The 19797-nt window shown below is 41.8% G+C and overlaps 2 protein-coding genes across 2 annotated transcripts; one reads left to right on the forward strand and one right to left on the reverse strand.

The window, feature by feature from the left end:
* The first annotated feature begins 8879 nt into the window (after window positions 1-8879).
* LOC124704404 lies at window positions 8880-9651 on the forward strand. The gene is made up of 2 exons (XM_047236658.1): window positions 8880-9067; window positions 9148-9651. The coding sequence occupies exon 2, from the start codon at window positions 9167-9169 to the stop codon at window positions 9515-9517; it is 351 nt and encodes a 116-aa protein (XP_047092614.1). The 5' UTR covers window positions 8880-9067; window positions 9148-9166; the 3' UTR covers window positions 9518-9651.
* A 5326-nt stretch (window positions 9652-14977) lies between these two features.
* On the reverse strand, window positions 14978-18763 carry LOC124704405 (transmembrane protein 147-like). Its single transcript, XM_047236659.1, has 7 exons — window positions 18622-18763; window positions 17458-17527; window positions 16849-16911; window positions 16649-16763; window positions 16074-16189; window positions 15856-15980; window positions 14978-15313 (listed from the first exon to the last, which is right to left on the reverse strand). Exons 1-7 carry the CDS (start codon window positions 18696-18698, stop codon window positions 15193-15195), a joined length of 687 nt encoding a protein of 228 aa, XP_047092615.1. The 5' UTR covers window positions 18699-18763; the 3' UTR covers window positions 14978-15192.
* Between the last annotated feature and the right edge of the window lie 1034 nt (window positions 18764-19797).

Here is a 19797-nt window from a genome sequence, read left to right on the forward strand (position 1 = left end):
TGGTTTCTTTCTGAGGAAAAACTTGCTGCTGTGCTCATCATACCTTCCTCTTGGGGTTGCCCAACGAACGTGTGAAATACACGCCATCAATGCCCAAGGCATCCCCTTCTTCATCGACAACATTATCGGGTTCCTCCCCGAAACTATATTTTTATTCCGTCACATATTATGTACTTTGCTTGGAGCGTCGGTTTGTTTTTGTTTTTTGTTTTGTTTGAATAAAATGGATCCTAGCATTCACTTTGTGGGAGAGAGACACGCTCCGTTGTAGCATATGGACAAGTATGTCCTTAGGCTTTACTCATAGTATTCATGGCGAAGTTTCTTCTTCGTTAAATTGTTATATGGTTGGAATTGGAAAATGCTACATGTAGTAATTATAAAATGTCTTGGATAATTTGATACTTGGCAATTGTTGTGCTCATGTTTAAGCTCTTGCATCATATACTTTGCACCCATTAATGAAGAAACACTTAGAGCTTGCCAATTTGGTTTGCATATTTGGTTTCTCTAGAGTCTAGATAATATCTAGTATTGAGTTTTGAACAACAAGGAAGACGGTGTAGAGTCTTATAATGTTTACAGTATGTCTTTTATGTGAGTTTTGCTGCACCGTTCATCCTTGTGTTTGTTTCAAATAACCTTGCTAGCCTAAACCTTGTATCGAGATGGAATACTTCTCATGCATCCAAAATCCTTGAGCCAACCACTATGCCATTTGTGTCCACCATACCTACCTACTACATGGTATTTATCCGCCATTCCAAAGTAAATTGCTTGAGTGCTTCCTTTAAAATTCCATCATTCACCTTTGCAATATATAGCTCATGGGACAAATAGCTTAAAAACTATTGTGGTATTGAATATGTACTTATGCACTTTATCTCTTATTAAGTTGCTTGTTGTGCGATAACCATGCTTCGGGGACGCCATCAACTATTCTTTGTTGAATATCATGTGAGTTGCTATGCATGTCCGTCTTGTCTGAAGTAAGAGAGATCTACCATCTTAATGGTTGGAGCATACCTATTGTTAGAGAAGAACATTGGGCCGCTAACTAAAGCCATGATTCATGGTGGAAGTTTCAGTTTTGGACATATATCCTCAATCTCATATGAGAATAATAATTGTTGCCACATGCTTATGCATTAAAGAGGAGTCCATTATCTGTTGTCCATGTTGTCCCGGTATGGATGTCTAAGTTGAGAATAATCAAAAGCGAGAAATCCAAAATGCGAGCTTTCTCCTTAGACCTTTGTACAGGCGGCATGGAGGTACCCCATTGTGACACTTGGTTAAAACATGTGTATTGCGATGATCCGGTAGTCCAAGCTAATTAGGACAAGGTGCGGGCACTATTAGTATACTATGCATGAGGTTTGCAACTTGTAAGATATAATTTTCATAACTCATATGCTTTATTACTACCGTTGACAAAATTGTTTCATGTTTTCAAAATAAAAGCTCTAGCACAAATATAGCAATCGATGCTTTCCTCTTTGAAGGACCATTCTTTTTACTTTTATGTTGAGTCAGTTCACCTATTTCTCTCCACCTCAAGAAGCAAACACTTGTGTGAACTGTGCATTGATTCCTACATACTTGCATATTGCACTTGTTATATCACTCTATGTTGACAATTATCCATGAGATATACATGTTATAAGTTGAAAGCAACCGCTGAAACTTAATCTTTCTTTGTGTTGCTTCAATACCTTTACTTTGATTTATTGCTTTATGAGTTAACTCTTATGCAAGACTTATTGATGCTTGTCTTGAAGTACTATTCATGAAAAGTCTTTGCTTTATGATTCACTTGTTTACTCATGTCATTACCATTGTTTTGATCGTTGCATTCATTACATATGTTTACAAATAGTATGATCAAGGTTATGATGGCATGTCACTTCAGAAATTATCTTTGTTATCGTTTTACCCGCTCGGGACGAGCGAAACTAAGTTTGGGGATGCCGATACGTCTCCGACGTATCGATAATTTCTTATGTTCCATGCCACATTATTGATGATATCTACATGTTTTATGCACACTTTATGTCATATTCGTGCATTTTCACGGAACTAACCTATTAACAAGATGCCGAAGAGCCGATTCTTGTTTTACGCTGTTTTTGGTTTCGAAATCCTAGTAACGAAATATTCTCGGAATTGGACGAAATCAACGCCCAGGGTCCTATTTTGCCACGAAGCTTCCAGAAGACCGAAGAGGAGTCGAAGTGGGGCCACGAGGCGCAGCCACACTAGGGCGGCGCGGCCCAGGCCCTGGCCGCGCCGACCTGTGGTGTGGGGCCCTCGTGTGCTCTTCCGCCTACTTAAAGCCTCCGTCGCGAAACTCCCAGTACCGAGAGCCACGATACGGAAAACCTTCCAGAGACGCCGCCGCCGCCAATCCCATCTCGGGGGATTCTGGAGATCTCCTCCGGCACCCTGCCGGAGAGGGGATTCATCTCCCGGAGGACTCTTCACCGCCATGGTCGCCTCCGGAGTGATGAGTGAGTAGTTCACCCCTGGACTATGGGTCCATAGCAGTAGCTAGATGGTTGTCTTCTCCTCATTGTGCTTCATTGTTGGATCTTGTGAGCTGCCTAACATGATCAAGATCATCTATCCGTAATACTATATGTTGTGTTTGTCGGGATCCGATGGATAGAGAATACTATGTTATGTTAATTATCAAGTTATTACCTATGTGTTGTTTATGATCTTGCATGCTCTCCGTTATTAGTAGAGGCTCTGGCCAAGTTTTTGCTCTTAACTCTAAGAGGGAGTATTTATGCTCGATAGTGGGTTCATGCCTCCATTGATATCTGGGACAGTGACAGAAAGTTCTAAGGTTGTGGATGTGTTGTTGCCACTAGGGATAAAACATTGATGCTATGTCTAAGGATGTAGTTGTTGATTACATTACGCACCATACTTAATGCAATTGTCTGTTGTTAGCAACTTAATACTGGAAGGGGTTCGGATGATAACCTGAAGGTGGACTATTTAGGCATAGATGCATGCTGGATGGCGGTCTATGTACTTTGTCGTAATGCCCAATTAAATCTCACTATATTTATCATGACATGTATGTGCATTGTTATGCCCTCTCTATTTGTCAATTGCCCGATCGTAATTTGTTCACCCAACATGCCTTTATCTTATGGGAGAGACACATCTAGTGAGCTGTGGACCCAGGTCCATTCTTTTATACTTGAAATACAAATCTGCTGCAATACTTGTTTCTATCGTTCTTGCAAACAATCATCTTCCACACAATACGGTTAATCCTTTGTTACAGCAAGCCGGTGAGATTGACAACCTCACTGTTTCGTTGGGGCAAAGTACTTTGGTTGTGTTGTGCGGGTTCCACGTTGGCGCCGGAATCTCCGGTGTTGCGCCGCACTACATCCCGCCGCCATCAACCTTCAACGTGCTTCTTGACTCCTACTGGTTCGATTAAACCTTGGTTTCTAACTGAGGGAAACTTGCCGCTGTGCGCATCACACCTTCCTCTTGGGGTTCCCAACGGACGTGTCAGCTACACGCATCAGCCACCTTGGAGTCATAGGCGGGCTGTGAATCGGAAACTTGCGAAGGGATTTGAGAGTCCCCAACACAGACAAGCGCCTGGCTAAAGTAATCACAGAAGGAGTCTTACACACATCGTAGTACATATAACGTGAATCTACTTGGAAGCAAAGACATGTGAATAGCACAAATCATATATATCAACAATCATCTTTAATCAGACAAGCAGTTCATTGCAACTGTGAATAGCACAAACTCTTGCAAGATCATGGTAGGTGAGCACAGTTGGGACAAACTAGCAACCGGAAATGTCGAACCCTAGCAAGATCATGATAGCTCACCACAATCCGAACTAACCCCTGCTACAAGACCAAACCCTAGACAAGATCTGACTACTCCTAACCTAGATCTAAATATTAGCGCGGTACCGAGATAAGGGATGCCTTACAGTCATCGCCGGAGGTGAAGATGCGCTGCACCAGGAAATAGATGAAGCAGCCCAGATGTACTCGCCGCCGCCGCTGCAACCGTCGCCGAACGGAGATGCGTCCGCCTCTTACCTGCTTGCCGACGGGAGGAGGAGCTCGAAATTTGGGGGGACAGTGGAGGAGGGGGTAGAAATAAGCAATGGGGCACGACGGAAGGTGACAGAATCCTTCCTGCCCCCCTTTTCGCTTTTCGCCGATGCGCGTCGCAGCTCCTGCCATCTCCATTCTCGTTTCCGCGCGTGCGCCGAAGATTCCCTTTGCATCAGCCGCTGTGGAGGTTTGTCTGCACCGCTGGAAACTGCCGAACCGGGCATTCCTCCAGGGACTGGCCCGACGCTGCTTTGAGAAGCGGTTCGTACAAGAATACGGCTCGGCTCAGGCAACCAAACGGAACGAAAATTACTGACCCGATTCGAGCCAAGGGGCATACAGGCCCACCAAACGCGCCCCAAGCCAATGGAGATTACTTGCTTTTCTAGTCAACACTGTCGGATTGTGCAGCTCCAGTCTATGACGAAGATGGCCTATAACCACGTGGAGAGATATTCAATTTCGTTTACATGTGAGGTTTGGTGTTTTTATTTTCTTTGGCGTTCAGTTAATCACGGTCCAGACAAAATAGAGAAATATTTCTCTGTTTTTTTCCTCCCTTTCGGTCAGATAGGTATATGCCCTCGGCGTCAAAATGATATCTCATCTATTGAAACTGGTGGGTCTGGTTAAAGTTTTCGAACATTATCCATTGTTTGCTTAGTTTCACGAACACACACACCCTTTATCCCGCAATGAGTTTGATGAAGTCAGTTTAGTTTCCCTCAACTTAACATAGAATGTCTGATTAAAAAAAAAAATGGTTTCTTCTCGCTACAGCTTATGCATTCATGTATATGCATCGAATCCATGTTTGAAACCATTTTAAAGATTGATCACATTAACAATTATTGTATTTTCTAAACATAATACTAACATTGTTTTACTTTTATGTTAAATTTTTCAATACATTTAATATACTGCTAAAAAACCACATAAGAATCCTTCTTGTGTACCTCTTCAAGGTTTACTCTTAAATTTTTTGAAGTCTATAATAATTGTGTTACATTTTTGGGTGGAATTAACCACAATGTTATGCGAGACAGATAAAAGGTGACTATTCGGGGAACTATACATCCATTTCGTACAAAGATATTGTAGATCAAGCGTTGGTCTGACTATTTTGTACCCAGCATGAGTTCAACCATAATTTTATTTTAAACTATATTTTAAATTTTTCATAACTCATTGTGTCGCTAAATGGGTGTGTTTTTTCATACATATTTCAACATATTTTTTCACTATTACATTTTATCATAACCACATTGTGCATTATATATAACTCCACTATTTGTCATTACACATTTTGGTTGTGCTAAGCTAAATTTATATAAAACATATTTTAAATTTATTTATTTAGTTTGATACATTCAATAGAATACTTTGTTACACAGACTTAGACTTTCTCCTTAACCTAAGCAAATAGTAAAAAATCACAATAGACTATAATTTGTTGTTGCTTAATTAAGTTACGGTGTGCTTATGTTATGTGTTTGGCTCTACACTATCCTTAGACCAAGTACAATAAAGTCTAGTCAGCTGACTATAAGATAAAATATTATTTATTTGCTTAGTTGCAGTAGTGAGAATAGGAGAGAGGAGTTAAGTGAGCTCTCATGCAAGAGCTAGCTCTAGCACATGCTCCTATGCATTTTGTGAGAGTAAAAGGTAGGCATGTATATAGTGGTTACAGGGCTAATAAATATCATGTAGTACTGCTAGATAGTTTTGAAGTTCAGGTATTAGCTAGTCTTTAGAAGATCAAAATATGTAAGACAATTCTGTATTTTATAAGGATTTTGAGCAAATAGACTATCCTTCTGCATTTTGAGTGTAAAACCGCCTCTTTCTGCAAAGTACCACACGAGAACTTTGTAGGGATTTTTATTTTCGTGCCCTTCGTTCGTTTTCTACTCAGTTTTTTTCAGCCACTAATTTTTTGTTCACTTTTCCACTCTATCTTATCTCAAACCCTCACAAACACTCGGACAGATGGTTGTTGTTGGGTCAAAGGCCTTAACCATTACATGATTCCGTTCTGATGAGTAACACGTCGGAGGACTAGCTTCTCTTTCTCCATCTGAAAAAGGAAAAAAGAACTTCTCTATTGATCAGCTCCCGCACCGCCCCCTCCGCCGCCCCACTTACCGTCGTTACCTCCTACCTTATGTCGTTGCCCGCACCCGTTGAGGGACACAACACAATGGCAAGTGGAGAGCCGAGTAAGGCCATCGACCGTGGAGAACATTGGCATGTTATCACCATTGTAGTCAGCTGCCATTAGAATGTCATTGTTCTCCTCCTTTTCTTCATCTTCGGTGTCATCAAATCTACCAAGGCGGCTCAGTTCCTCCGTGTATACATTCTCCATTGCGTGCTGAGTAAATCTATCTACCAATTGAGGAAACATCAACTCATCCTCGTCATCTTCCTCCACATTAGCGGTAGGAACGGTCTTGGCAGTTGATATATAGATGGTAACGCTATGGACCTACAAGGAGGGCGAGGCCGCACACTATTAGCTGAGACATCAGAGACACATGATCTCCGAACACCTGATGATGCCCTACCGCTAGATGATGCCTTAACAATCCTTCCCTTGTCCCCTACTTTACGTGGCCGGCGCACATCGATATGAATTTTACCGAAACGGCTACTAACATTCAAAGAGAAAATGTTCCCAAATGCTAGTCGCAAGTTAGTGGGAGCAATCTTCGCTTGCTAATGTTGAAATATGGCATATCAATCGTCCAGCCTCCAAGGGTACTGAGCACATTCTTGCAATTCTTTGAACCAAATGGATGTTTCAACCACCATTTGGTATGAAAATCCATTCTAATGTTGGACTTTACAACCACGCAATATGCTAGTATCCAGTGTAACCGTCATCCGAAATGCTAGCACTGGAGTAATCCTATTTTGCCACGAAAATTTAGTTAGATGACAGTAGCGACTCACGTGCCCAATGTTCAAATACTGCCTATTTTCGAGTTACATCGCAAATTCGAAGGGAAACGATGATTACCGAGATGGAATACATGAGTTTGATCCCTCCAATTCCAGCCAATCTTCTCCGCGGTCGATGGCTTTACTCGGCTCGACAGTCGCCATTGCTTCGTGTCCCGCGCGGTGGCGGGGAATGACATAAGGTAGGAGGGAATGGCGGCGAGTGGAGCGTCGGAGGGGGTGGTGTGGGAGCTGATCGAGAAAGAAGCTTTTTCCCCATTTTCAGATGAAGAGAGAGAAGCTGGTCCTCTAACGTGTCACTCATCAGAACGGAAGCATGTAACGGTTAAGGACTTTGACCCAATGACAACCTTCCATCCAATCATTTGTGAGGGTTTGAGACAAGAGATAGGGGGAAAATGAGGAAAGATTTAGAGGATGGGGAAAACTAAGTAGAATTAACAAACGCAGGGCACGAAAATAGAAATCCCTAGACTATTTGGTTATGCTAATTTGACTTTAACCAGTTGCTCATTCATGCGCTCTTAGCGTCCCTACCACCATGTTACCTCTCCCATCCAAGTTAAATGACACGACATTTAGACAAAAGAACGGAATGAAAATTAGGATATAGACGGTCGCGAGATGGCATCAGTTTCACATCAAATGCAAGACAAAATATGTATATAGAAGCCTAACCACCATGGTATCTACGACTCGACGCAAGCATGTTAGCTTACAGTTCATCACAATATTTGAGTTCAATATGTTTTATAAAATTATGACAGACATTTCTTGTGTTTCTAAACATAATACTAAGTGAGTTCATGTTTGTCTAATTTTTCAATACATTTTATGTATTACTGAAAAAACATAAGAATCTAGATTGTTTACTTTCTTAGGCTTACTCTTTATTTTCTTAAGCCTTACCCATTAACAATAATGTTACGCTAGATTGACAAAGAATGATTATTGGGGGTATCGTAAAAGGGCTTCCCACGAAAACTCAGAATGAAATCGTAGATGCAAATCCATTTCGTACATAGATATTGTGGACTAATCGTTGGTCCTACTATTTTGCACTCGACACGAGTGGAAGCCAACTTTTCATTCTCAAGTTTGTTTTTACTTTTTCATAACTCATTGTCTCGTTAAATGGATGTCTTTTTCCATACATATTTCAATATGTCTTATCAGCCAGTATATTTTATTACCACCATGCCATGGGCATTATATAGCTCCACTATTTATCAGTACAAATATTTTTGGTTGTGTTCTACTAAATTTATTTGAAACATTTTAAATTTTATTTATTTAGTTTGAGACACTTAATATAATATTTTGTTACACGAACTTTTTCCCTGAACCTATGCAGATTGTACATAAATCACAATCCACTATAATTTGCTATTGCTTGATGAAGTTATAGTGTGCTTATGTGTTTGGCTCTGCAATATCCTTAAATATCTCCTTCATATAATGGTTTACAGCCTCTACAAGGCTAATAAATATCATGGGTGTAACTAAGTAGATAGTTCTGAGGTTCAGTTGTTGGACAGTCTTTAGAACATTAGAACATGTAAAACATTTTTTGCCCGAAACTGTCGAAATTCATGGAAATCTGGGTGTGAAACCACTTGTTTCCGCATACTACCCCAAAAGTAAAAGTACAAAGTTCCTGAACCAGAAAAGCAGTACACAGGTAAACTGTACTACTAGGCGAGCGTGTGCACTCCACGAACAACAAAGAGGTGAAGCCTCTACATGTGGACCAGCCCTGGCCAATGAGGATCCATGTAGCCACCAATTGAGCCTTCTCCTTTCCACGAGCAAGGATAAACTCCCCTTCGGCCACCGCCCGTTCGCTCCCGCACCTTATCCTTCCCTGATCTCCCGTACAAAACCACTCCCTCCCTCTCTCTGATCTGACCCACCCCCCTCGAAGCTGCACCACACCCGGCCACACTCCTCCTCCAGCGCCAAGAACTCGAGAACCAACCAACCAAGAAGAGGTAATAACCCAACCCACATTCCCCTTTCTGATCACACTTCACAGAGCATTGCTGCAGATTACCCAATCCTTGCTTCGCAGGTTCATCCGAGCTAGCTCAATGGCGTCGCTCTCCGTGGCCACGCTCCCGCAGCTGTCCGCCCCGGCGGCGGCCAAGAAGAGCTCCGGCGTGAGGTACGTGGAGGGCATGAACGCCTACAGCGGCCTCAAGGGGCTCAACAAGGTCACCATGCTCGGCGTGCGCACGTCCGCCGACTACAAGTTCGCCAGGATCGTCGCCTCGCTCAGCCCCGCCGGGAAGAGGCGCGGGGGGACCTTCGGCGCGCAGTGCAACGCCGCCGGGGAGATCTTCCAGATCGCCGTCGTCATGAACGCGCTCACGCTCGTCGGCGTCGCCGTCGGCTTCGTCCTGCTCCGGGCGGAGGCGGCCTTCGAGGAGGCGGAGGAGTGAATATACCCCTGTGCCCAGCCTCCTTGCCGGGCTGTTGGCGCGTAAGTCGTGATATATAAACGTGATTGATGTATGCTACTATCTTACTTTGGTTTTGTATCAATGACAAATTGATGAATACCTTGGAAACACCATTTTGGAGGCTGAGTGTTGTAAGGATGTCTCTTGATTGTGCACTGCTTGTATAATTCTCATTTAGGAGAAATATATACTTCAAAAGCATTTTTTTTTCTGCAGACCTGATGATATAACATTCAGAAGCCATGATGCACCATTGTCTGACAGCATCCAGACCTAACTGAAATACTTCGTATCAGGGCGCCAACAGTAGTGTATTCAGTCGTAATAACCTGACAACATAGGTGAATGCCTTGTATTCAGTCTACATGATGCAATGCTATTGATCAGAATAGATGAGACGCCAACACACAAAATGGTGCTACGTTTTCACTCGATCCTTGGAAAAGCGTCTGTTACAGTAGTGGCTTCTTAGATAACATGTTTCTGCACTACAGCCGACCAATAAAGTAAAATGTTCTGCAATTGAACCGCCAAAATAGTTATCGTACAGGCAAGGCTTAAAGCACCGTCCTACAGTACAAAAAGAGCTTCTCGGGAGCATCAAATCTCTGGTAAATTCTGCAGTTTTTTTTTGTCCATTCATTACATCTACTTTGGTTTTGTATCAACCAAAAAAACACTGGAAAAGGTTCAAGTCCTAGACTTGGCATGTGTGTTTGCATTTACCTGGATTTATTCCAGGATTTAACCGGCGCTATGCTTTCAGTGGTAGGTGATGTGCCCGTCAACAGCAGAGGCCAGTGGTGACTTCGTCAACCTCAAGATATGCCGCTCAGTCCCTCGGAGGTGCTCATAAGGGTAGGGTGTGCGTGCGTGCGTTCATAGGGGTGTTTGTACGTGCGTGTTTGTGAGCGTCTGCGTTGTACTGTGTTCTCAAAAAAAAAAAAAACACTGGAAACGCCATTTTGGAAGGCGAAACCTGCAACAAGTTGTATAATTTTTCGTTAGGAGGTAGTCTCTATTTTGAGGGTTTCGGAAGACTACCCTAATACAGCATTCAGAAGTCCTATCACAACATTGTATTTCAGGCTTCTTTTGTTTTTTTTTTTTTTTTTTTTTTTTTTGAAACGGGGGCAAAAGCTTTGCCCCAATCTATTAATTAAGAAGGAGTTTTACATGAGAGATCATGCGAAAGGAAAAGAAAAACAAACGGACACAAAGTCCGGGGATACAACAATCACTCTCGCGGCATCATGTTGCCCAACCTTTTGGCACCCGCTAACACCCAAAGGTGTGCTTCTTTCCTAATCTTATCGAAGACTACCTGCGGCGGAGCACTTTTGGCGTTGAAGACCCTAGCGTTGCGCTCGTTCCACAGCTCCCAGGACACGAGAAGCGCCACCGAGGCCATGGCCTTCCGATTAGGCACATGCCCCCCCGTCATGGAGTCCCACCAAGAGTGAATGTCATGATTTGCCCATTGTAAGGGGGTGATCGCATTGGTGCCCATCCAATCCTTGACGAAGCCCCAAAGGCGGGTGGTGTAGCGGCAATGGACGAAGAGGTGATCATGAGTTTCGGTGCACTGTTTACAAAGGGGGCACAACCCGCAGTTTGGCCATCCACGCTTGGCGAGGCGATCAGCCGTCCAAATCCTGTTTTGGTATAGGAGCCATGCAAAGAACTTCACCTTTGGGGGGGCCCAAGCCTTCCAAATCAGCTTGTTCATAGGAGATAGCAGCGAGCCCAAAATTGCAACTCATAGGCCGATTTGGCGGAATAATGGCCATTAGCCGTGAGCCTCCACACAATGTCGTCATCAACATCCGGATCAAGATGGATGGTGGAGATGAGGGTCCAAAGGTCGATGAACTGCGCCATATGGTCGATGGTGAAGTTGCCCTCCAAGTCAATTTTGCTCACCCAAGCATCATTGTGGAGAGCTTGGGCGACTTTCCAGTTCTTTCTCTTGGACGAGCCGAAAATTAGGGCTTCTTTTGTGAGTCCTGACCGAAATCATACATTACACATACTTCGTAGCAGGGTGGAAAACTGGAAGTATGAAACAGCAGTGTGTTTTCTCATAATCTGAATGGATTTATGAATGTCTTAGCTTCAGTCCGAAAGGTCCGGTGCTATTGATAAGGAATATATGAGCCTTGCCAGACTGTTGGCGCATAAGTCGTGATAGATAAACGTGATCTATATTCTATCTACTTTGGTTTTGTATATGAATACCTTTGAAAGGCCAGTTTGGAGTCGAGTCCTGCAAATTTGTCATGTTCACAGGTTGTCTAGTTCTTCTTTGGGAGAAATTCACTATTTAAAAGATTTGGAAGACTACAATATGCAACATTCAGAAAATGATATTGCAACGTTTGTCTGTCCCAATCAAAATCATATTGTTGCATTGTCTCCGCCGCCGTGGGGTTCGTGCTGCTCCAGAGGCAGCCTTCGAGGAGAAGGACGATTGAAACAGCTGAGCAGATACCCTGTGACCAGCCTCCCTTGCCGGCCTGTTGGCGCGTAAGTCCTGATATATAAACGTGGTTGATGTATGCTGTCCACTTGAATACATGTCAACCATGGGTTTTTTTTTTTTTTTTTTGAGTAACTTCGCCTTGATTAAAATTCAACAATAGATGGTATACTAAGCCCTCGGGCAGATCTAAAACCCAAACTCTACGGCCACCAGTTTCAAAAACAGCACTACGCGCCAGATTGTGCGCCTCCTTATTAAATGTTCTTCGTTCATGGCTGAACGACATATCGCCGACCCTAAAACCTCCTAGATGACGTGTGCGTAGCCCAACGATCCCTCTTCCAGGCTCTTCATCACATTCTGACAATCGGTCGCAACCATCACCTTGTGCAAGTTAAGGTCCCTCGCCAGTTCAACGGCTTCCCAAAATGCTAGGGCCTCGAGGGTCTCCGCATCAGTTCGGCCACTGAAAATTGTCGCCAATGCGCCAAGGAACACACCTAGCTCATTCCTGGCTACAACAGTTGCAGCGCCCCTTTTAGAATTCTTCCCGACCGATGCATCGACGTTGATTCTTCTTCTTCTTAGCCCGTGACTTCTTCTTCTTCTCGTGAAAGATCTGTTCGTGAATTGTCTTTCGACGTGCATGCCAAATAGCCCGTGACCCGATCATCACCGCAAGCCACTCACGGGCATTCACCTCCCCCGACCAGGATACGTGTTCAATGATCTCTGCATCCGCCAACGCCCAAACGCAGCGGGATATTGTGCACTCCAGAGGCGTGTGACGCCATGAGTCATGGCAGCCACATAGCTGACAGCTGCTAGACTCTGTCATCCTTCTCTTAAATCGGACCTCATTAGTCCGGATTCGCTCCGCCTTACAGCCTTGCTTCCCATTGTCATTGCCATTGTAGCATGTGTGTGGCCCAGCCCATAAGGGCAATGTGGACTTGACGTCATCCCCACCTTCCTCCAGTATCTCACTGGCAGTCCCTCGTGAGTGCGACACACACCTTTTTCTTGTTTTGGAACGGGGCGCATACTATTACCACTACGTACCACACCACCGGGCGGCTGGCCTTCATGCTGAGTCTTCCTCTGCCGCCAACTCAACGTCGTCGTAACCAATTTGTACTAGAAATTGAAATATATGTCAACTACATTTTCATGTTTAACTTTGTACATAAATATTTATTTCAATATTCGGCATGCGTACTTGTATGATATGGTGCAGATTGCAGACGAGCATATCATAGTCAAATAGTATTTACATGAAAGTAGTAGGACCTATTTGATTTGTTATTCATAACTGAATACTCTTGGCAATGACGTGTTAAAATATAAAGTACATAGCATGTACACATTGTCAACTCATTACTTAACCCAGTGTAACTTCCATGACATATTTAACCACGAAAAAAGGTTAAAGAAATATGTAATGTTATTTATACTCTGGAAGTTGCTATAAATATGCTTACCCAATCATACACTAAAACCTCTATTAAAATATTTCTTAGACCATATACTTTATATATCTACCATGAATATAAATACACTACACAGTTTATGCATTTATTGATGAGGAGAATTATCGTACAAAATATAGTTTAATTCTAGCATGATGCAAATTTATTTCAAATAACATGCATTACAAATACATGAAAATAGTTCAAAAAACAAGGATTTAGATTTATTATGTTATGTTAACTATGCCAAATATGAAATAAAATTGTACTAGTTAAGATGCATCGGAGTGCTAAAAATAAGTATAAAAGTTTAATATAATAACATGGAAGTGCTGAAAACATAAAATTTCAAAAGAAACAACAAATATTTTTTGCGGCATATAAACATAAATGTATTATTTATATAACTAATTAGTGCATTTACTTCGCTAGTCAAGCGCTTGCTAGATTGTTTCAATGAGGAGACCGGGTATTTCAGGATAGATTTCAATGATTTCGCCTAGAAAGTTTTAGGTCAACCCAATGGAGGGAAGCACATGTTTCAAAAGTCAAAGAGCGTTCCAACATAGTCTGAGAAAAAATTCACAAACACTTCATAAGATAAAAAGGGGTCAATCGTATGATACTTATATGCTCTAACAACTGGGCAAAACATCAGATCTAGACAATGAAACATACTGCATCTTATTAATGTTGCAAGAGTTTTGTGTTTTCTTAGCTCCAAGGAGCAATCGACAACTGGAGAGAGATTTTTTGCCTATTCTCGAGGGTGTTCCCCCTTAGTTAATGAAATGACATGAATTGGTGTGATTTTTTGTTGTTGAGTTTCTTATAGATGAGATCAGATCATATAAGAGAGAGCAAAATAGAAAGTATAATGGAGTTGTACACGTCGTAGCAGGTTGGCTTTGAATGAATTATCTGCATGAATTTTCTGATGATCTCTTGTTTCCAGAAGATTATATTTTTTTAACTATGTGACTGAGGATCCAGAGATACCTTAGGGGTTCCCACGAATAAATCCCATCAGGCAAGATGATATTGACATATTGGACAAATTGGCATCTAAAGACTTCTATCAATTATTAAATAAAGTAAGATAAAATATTCTAGCACTTTTATGCATCTTTTTCCCCTACACTAAGGTTTTGCACCCACTAGTGTACTCTGGCCTGGCTTCGGAGTGCTGCATGTCTAGCTGTTTCTTCCTCTGAAGCCATTTTGGATGCAAAATGCTGCAAGCATGTGTCTTGATTGTGCACTGCTTGTATAATACATGTTAAGGAGAAATATACTTCAAAAGGAATAAAGCTGTTTCACAGCACTGATGATATAACATTCAGAAGCCATAATGCAAGAATGTCTGACACATCCAGACCTAAGTCAGTGTATTCGGTCGTAACCTGACAACATAGGTGAATGCCTTGTATTCAGTCTACATGATGCAATGCTATTGATTAGAATAGATGAGACGCCCAACACACAAAATGGTGATACAGCTCGATTCTTAGAAGAGCGTCTGTTACAGTAGTGGCATCTTAGATCACGTGTTTCTGCAGTATAGCCGACAAATAAAGTAAAATGTTCTGCAATTGAGACATGCAAGTCTCAAAGCATCATCCTAATTTTGCCGAAGTACAAAAAGATCTTCTCAGGAGCGTCAAATCTCTGGTAATTGGTAAATTCTGCAGTTCTTCCGTTCATCACATCGGCCTCTGACAAGCAGAGAACAGCTGCCAGCTGATGAAAGCCATAATCAGCGAGGAAAAGAGCTCGAAGCCGACCACCTTGGGAGTCTGCCACTCTAATGATCTCCTCAAGTAACTGCAATATTGTTTTAGCATGGTTAGCAGCATGAACAAGAATACATGAAAATTAATTAAGAAGATGGGCTCCTAAAGTGCAGCGAATATACATTTGAATGAACCGGCGATGAATACAGAATAAGAATCGAAGAATAACAGGTATAAGACATGTGATCCATCAAGATCTTCCGGACATCTCCACTAAATAATCGTCATATAAGAGATGCTATTCTGACTTGTAACTAAAAACATTCCATGGAATGGAGAACAGTCCCTATACTAGACTTAATACGATATGGATAAAATTAAAACTTGGACAGAATGTGAGGACGTCAAATGACAGGTTTGAAAGGGGAATCTTGTTCTAAGTATTGAGCATAGCGTACTAGGTATTCAGCCAATGACTCTAAGTTGACACAAATCATGCTAGGTTTAACAAAACCTACTTGCTACTTCATCATAACCAAGAACTTGAAAAAAAAAGGAAATAAGAACATAATCACATGCTGGAGCATGACTATTTTTCTTAGGAATACTGCATCATGATAGAAACGGAATAACCTGGTGATTGATGGCATTGTTGCCAGAAGCAGAGCACATGCATAAATTATTGGAATTAAAGTTTTCGGTTTGTTCTTCCTCAGCCACATCAAGGATCCTAATGCAGCCAGGGAAAGGGTCATCACCTATAAAATACAAAAGTAAGCTATCCGGGTTCAGGATAAACAACCACAACAAAGGAGCTGAGATTATATTTTTAACAGTTCTGAGTGACATACAAGATTGGCATTTGCTTCAACTCCTTGAAAGATGTACTCCCAAGTAAATTCAAGCCCTCGTGCCCCAATCCAGAGAGGTGCAAGACGGTGCAGAACTGAGTCAGCAAAAGCCCAGCCTGGAAACCCCATAAATGTCCAACAGGTCAATGATAATCATGATAAAGTTAGATTGCAGGTGGAAATAGGTCAAAAGCATCACATCCTCTCCTGATTTATACAGAGTAAGAAACTTAAGGAGATCCAATCCAATTTAAACAATAAACAGACTCAAGACATTCAATTTCATGAGAAACTCTATTTGTAGCCAAAAAGCATGTCTCTGTAGTCTGTACAGCTAAAAGACTAGCAGCAATTGCTACAAAGATCAACATCAGAAATTCATTTTGCGTATGAAAAGGCTGACGAGCACAGATTATTGAACGAAAAACTAGCAATTAAAATGGGTAGTAAGGCAGGTGAACATACACAATGGAGATGAAAAAAGATAAAAGCAAACATGCAACCATGGATGAAGTATTAGAGTTTGAGCTAAAAGCATTATGTTAGAAAGTGAACAAATACAACTATGTACTCACCAAGACCAACAGCCTGGAACTTATGGTTCTGGGAGATGTTTCTGTGGGTCAACTGTGTCATAGCAAAATAAAGGCCAGCAACATCTATAAACCCAATTAGGATTTTCATTAATTCCTGCACGCGGAAAATAATTATAGGTAATTAACAGTGAAAAAAAGGGTAAATCCAAATATGTTTTATTAACGTGCATAAAACATACCTGGTAGGGATCAAAGCTATCATTCGCATCAGGTACTTTGAGGAACGTTGCTAAACAAACAAGCTGCCATTATGACATAGCAATGGTTAGCAATCTCATAAATCTCTTATATGCAACTGAGTTGATAGAAATTGGCTATAAAAAATACATCAAATTACAATAGTGCTGTATGACAAAGGATTAAAACAGAAACTATCAGGACAATTGATTCTTGTACAAAAAGAACTGTATAACTGGATGATAACCAGTACAGACCATGCAGAACAGATAATAGGCATTTGACAACCTTTGAATAAATCACAGAAATTTTACAAACAAGTAAAGAAAAAGAATCCGCTGAGTGACATAGAACCCTGAAACCAAAAGTTTGCTCTGAAAACTGGTATATCGATGTTTGTTAAAGTAAAGGAGTAACTGAGTGGTTATTCTAAAGAGCAAAGACCATATTGAAGTGTCTAAATCAAGTAGATGCCAACTGTATATGATCAAACAACTAAAAAGTTTCTCAAGCAGATAGCTCAACAAATGGTGGGCTGTTTGGGCATGTCAATCATGGCACTTATGAATTAGCACTTCATTTTAGAATAGAATCCACAGCTAGTTACTGACCTTTACAAGTGCTGCTCCAAGATAAACAACAGCTGCTTTTACACTAGTGCCAATCGTATCATACTCTGACCTGAAACAAATATTTGAGTAAGTGCAGTCCGAAGAGTCCCTTGACATAGAATAAACATTTTCATCCATAAGTTCAAAGTATCAGATAATCTCAAGCTTAAGGGCAGTCCGAAGAGTCCCTTGACATAGAATAAACATTTTCATCCATACGTTCAAAGTATCAGAATCTCAAGCTTTGCTGCGCAGACACATCCAATCTCAACTCTCCTTCCGATCTAACCGCCAATCTACAACCCCCAACTCTAAATAATGGCCAAGCTCCATGCAACCATCCAAACAAACGTCACGTGGACATATACATCTGATCTATTTCCAACTCTCTTATCATCAAACCACCTATTTATTCCACTCCACTTATTATCACATGGCACATTTTGCAACAATGACAGTATAACTCAGCAATAATATTAACATGTGATTTCACTAGCGCACTATCAATAGTAAGTTAATTCACATGTTTCAAAGGTTACGCACAAACTACTTACTGCTTCATCACAGAGCTGTTTTAAAGAGATGGTATAATGTGAATGCAGAGTATGCGGTCATTGAGAGAGAGCTCCAAAATGCAAGCAACCAGCATCCAGTGAAACGATTACACCACCGCATACTTCAGTTTCTTCTTGCACAAATTCATATATGCCTCTGTTGACAGAAGTCAGAAAATTGAATAGCTTGTCAAACTAATCCTAGCGTGCAGCTCAGAGGCAAGTCTTGTGCTATATCATGTTCAACTTGTAACTTACAAAATGGCCTGTGCTCTGAAGTTACTTGCCACTAGATCAAGTAATAACGAGTAAGCTAATGAGATTGAAATATTGAATTCGTACAGCATAGTTCACCCAACAGATCCCCAAATCCGGACAAACCGGTGAATTCAACCCAACTGAGCAAAATTCAGTGAAGCTACACCGACCAAAACCCCATCGGACAAGCCAGAATCGAGCGTGGAAAAAACAGTGTCAGGAATTCCTACGCCACCGTGCCCGGATCATGCAACAAAGCAGATACCAGACCTCTTGGCAGACACAGATCTAACACGTTTGGGATACGGATCTCGTGGAAACAGAGAGATGGAGGGAGAGGGAGTTAGCTTACAGGGGGGTGGCGGAGTAGTAGACGACGTGGGGGCCGAAGGTGAGGACGGCGCAGTTGAGGAAGTGGAACACCGTCATCTCTTCCTCGTCGTCGTCGTCGTCTCCGGCGTCTGAGCAACGGCGAGGTCGATTCGCCCGACGATTTCGAGATGCAGGTGAGTACTGGGCTGGAGTTGGATCTGATCGAGCTAAGTAACAATACGGTCGGGCCACGTGGTCGGCCCGTGGGCTTCGCTCTTTGTCCATAGGCAGATGGGCCTACAAAAATACAGTAATGCAGAGTTCTACGAAATTGGGCTCCACCGCTCCAACCTCTAGTGATCGTTTTATTTTCAATTTATGATTGCAAGTTTTTTATATTAAAAATTAGATGTACCCAATGGTGTATCATATAAACCTACAAAAATATCAGTTTTAAATAGTTTGTATCCTGGAGCTAGGGAAATCTAATAGGTGAACAACTCCGTCGGGAAGAAGGAGTAGGAAGGACGGGGTTGACCTTGTCGCGTCGACCGATGCAGTATTAGCGACCACTATGGGAAAATTGAATTTGGACATGTCATGAGATGGAAGACTTATCGAACATGTTTCCTTGAGGATGGCGGTGGTGGACATCCTAAGGTCGGGGATAGTAGGTAGTGGCACTAGGGGTGGCTGATAGACGGCTGGGTAGGGTGAAGAAGCGGAGAGGTGTCTAGCACGAAAGGAGGAGACGGTGGTGAGAGGGAGAGGAAGTTCCAGGCACTAGGATAGTAAGCATACATTTCCAAAAAATATTGGCATATTTTTATCACCATGTTTCCTAATATAAACAGTTTTAGCAAAATAAATGGAGGTAGTACCTTTATTTTTGTTTTTTGGTACCCATGTAGCTTGAATCTTGGCTTTTATTAATAGGATTTGGAGAGCAAACTATCATTTTCAATAAATAAAAAAGCCATGCATACTAGAAACTTTGATTTCGATATCAAGCTAAATATGCTAAATTTTGATATCCCTCCTTTCCATATTTGGTGTCACTGATTTGGGTGTATCTATACACATCCAAATTTGCGGCAACAAATATGGAACGAAGGGAGTAAAAATCATGCATGTGTTGATCCCAAGAGCATCTCCACCGGTGCCTAGATATTGCTGGATTGGATGGGATTCGATCGTGAGCACCTATGTTTTTTCC

Source organism: Lolium rigidum, chromosome 3 (genome assembly GCF_022539505.1).
Source record: "Lolium rigidum isolate FL_2022 chromosome 3, APGP_CSIRO_Lrig_0.1, whole genome shotgun sequence".
Classification (NCBI taxonomy): domain Eukaryota; kingdom Viridiplantae; phylum Streptophyta; class Magnoliopsida; order Poales; family Poaceae; genus Lolium; species Lolium rigidum.

Coding starts and splice junctions, on each gene's coding strand:
- LOC124704405 (XM_047236659.1), bottom strand. CDS start 18,698: ATGACGGTGTTCCACTTCCTCAACTGCGCCGTCCTCACCTTCGGCCCC. Junction 16,190..16,648: donor GTTCCAGGCTGTTGGTCTTG/GTGAGTACATAG, acceptor TGGGGTTTCCAG/GCTGGGCTTTTGCTGACTCA. Junction 15,314..15,855: donor ACAATGCCATCAATCACCAG/GTTATTCCGTTT, acceptor ACAATATTGCAG/TTACTTGAGGAGATCATTAG.
- LOC124704404 (XM_047236658.1), top strand. CDS start 9,167: ATGGCGTCGCTCTCCGTGGCCACGCTCCCGCAGCTGTCCGCCCCGGCG.